Genomic DNA, 2315 nt, shown 5'->3' on the forward strand with positions numbered 1-2315 from the left:
TGAATGACACGTGATCAATTTGTTTTCACACAATTGTTTTCTGAGTTTGAATTGTGTCTGCAGTAGCCTTGAATACTGAGTCACATAGTGAAAATCAGTATTCATATTGCATATTTTTATCATATAGTTTTGAATAACATGTGGTCGATGTTTTTTCACATGGTGATTTTCTCCACTTGAATTTTGTGTCTGTTGTAGCTTTGAATACTGTCATGTGGTGTAAATCAGTATTCATATTCCATCAGAGAAGTTTTTGCTACCCAGCATGTTCTTCACAGCAGTCTTCACATCCCTGTTCCTCAGACTATAGATGAGAGGATTGAGCATGGGAATCATCACTCCATAGAAGAGGGAGATGAGGGCCTCAACAATGTCTTCATTATCTGGACCAACAGAGCTTTTAGACTTGGGCTTTGCGTACATGAAGAAGATGGTTCCATAGAATATAATCACCACTGTCAAGTGGGCTGAACAGGTGGAGAAGGCCTTACGTTTTCCTTCAGTTGAAGGAATCCTCAGAATAGTAGCAATAATAAAAATGTAAGAGATGGAAACTACCAGTAATGGAATAACCAGGAGAATCAGCGTTGAGCCTGCCATACTGATCACATTGATTGAAATATCAGCACAGGCCAGTTTTAGTACAGCCAGAATTTCACAGACAAAGTGGTTAATGACATTATTGGCACAGAACGGTAATTGCATTGCAAGAGCTGTCTGCACCACTGAGTCCACAAACCCAGAAACCCAGGATGCAACTGCCATGGGCACATAGGCACCTTTGTTCATGATGACAGGGTATCTCAGTGGATAGCAGATAGCCACATAGCGGTCCAGTGCCATCATGCCTAGAAGCACACACTCTGTGACCCCCATGGCAAAGGAGAGAAACATTTGTATCATGCAGGCAGAGAAGGAAATCCTTTTGCTTCCTGTCAAAAAGCTGTCCAGAATTAGTGGGACAGAGGAACTTGTGTAGCAAATGTCCAGGAAGGAAAGATTACAGAGGAAGAAATACATTGGGGTGTGCAAGTGAGAATCATAGATGCTTACTGAGATGAGGACTCCATTTCCCAGCAGGATCATCAGATACATCCACAAAACTAGCAAAAATAAAACTGTCTGGAGCTTTGGATGGGCAGAAAGACCAACTAGGACAAATTCTGTCAACATGGAATCATTGGTCCTCTCCATATTACATATGACCTTTCTCTAGCAGCACTCTGTGGATGATAGAACAGAAATTTGTTAATACAGTGTCTCAAGAGCTCCTTGTTAAGAATCATATTCTGTGTTATTGTATTTCTCTATTTGGATGCAACCATATAATTCCGAGACAAACTTTTTACTGTAGATCCAGGCCACTAGACGGGGAATACTAACCTAATTTTCTCACGGTTAAGAGAAAAGTTATTTGATCATAGGACATTTGGATCCTAAACCAGTTTACTACCATACGTACTAGTTCTGCCTCTTAACATAGTGACTGCAAATCAGTGGCCCACAGCCTGGAGGAAGCAGAAAGATAGGCTTTGTTTGGCAGAGACACCTGCACCATATTTCAAATTTGAACTAGAGGTCAACATTTTAAAAGTAGGGGAAATGGGATAAAAACCTATACTTTCAGCTAGTCATCAAATAAATGATAATATTTGAAAACACTGGACCCATTTCCATCATGGAGCTCAGTTACACATGACCCATTGAATTTGAAGCATGTTCTCCATTCTCCCAGAGTACCCTCCTCTCTCTCTTATCTGCCTTTCACTGGATATGAATATTAGTTGTTAATTAACATGTTATTCTTCCTTAATTTCAAACATTTATATTACCTAACAGAATTGTATATATATGTGAATTCTTGACCCATGACTGCAGGACTGACTTATTCACTAGGCCCAGTAAGCCCACTATACTGGTAAGAGCCTATATAAATATTTTGATTGCTTTTAAAATCAAATTAAAACAAAATAGGGCATGCACAAGATCTTTACAGAAATCATTTAAAAATTCTAATACATAGCATAACAGTATGAGTAACTGAAAAAGTACAACATGTTAATAGGTGGGATAAAAATATAAGGCTGCTATTTCTCCCAAAAATAAGTCTATATATTTAATTAAATCCATTCAAAATTTTATCGTGCTTTTTAAAAATGAATATGAGTGCTCATTCTAAAATTTATATTGAAGAATAGAAATACACAACTTGCACAGTTAATTTTATAAAAGAAAAGTAGGGGAGCTTCCATATTGGAAAGACACTACAAAGTCGTAGTAATCCAAATATTATGGTAATGGTTCGGGGACTTTTA

General features: G+C 37.8%; 1 protein-coding gene across 1 annotated transcript; it reads right to left on the minus strand.

Annotated features, from left to right (window-relative positions):
* Nucleotides 1-231: 231 nt before the first annotated feature.
* Nucleotides 232-1194, minus strand: LOC106830472 (olfactory receptor 13C8). Its single transcript, XM_014840042.1, has one exon. It carries the CDS (start codon nt 1192-1194, stop codon nt 232-234), a length of 963 nt encoding a protein of 320 aa, XP_014695528.1.
* Between the last annotated feature and the right edge of the window lie 1121 nt (nt 1195-2315).

The sequence above is a fragment of the Equus asinus genome, chromosome 10 (genome assembly GCF_041296235.1).
Source record: "Equus asinus isolate D_3611 breed Donkey chromosome 10, EquAss-T2T_v2, whole genome shotgun sequence".
In the NCBI taxonomy this organism is placed as follows: domain Eukaryota; kingdom Metazoa; phylum Chordata; class Mammalia; order Perissodactyla; family Equidae; genus Equus; species Equus asinus.

Bases quoted from the DNA above. Each gene is read 5' to 3' on its own strand.
- LOC106830472 (XM_014840042.1), bottom strand. From the start codon at position 1,194: ATGGAGAGGACCAATGATTCCATGTTGACAGAATTTGTCCTAGTTGGT.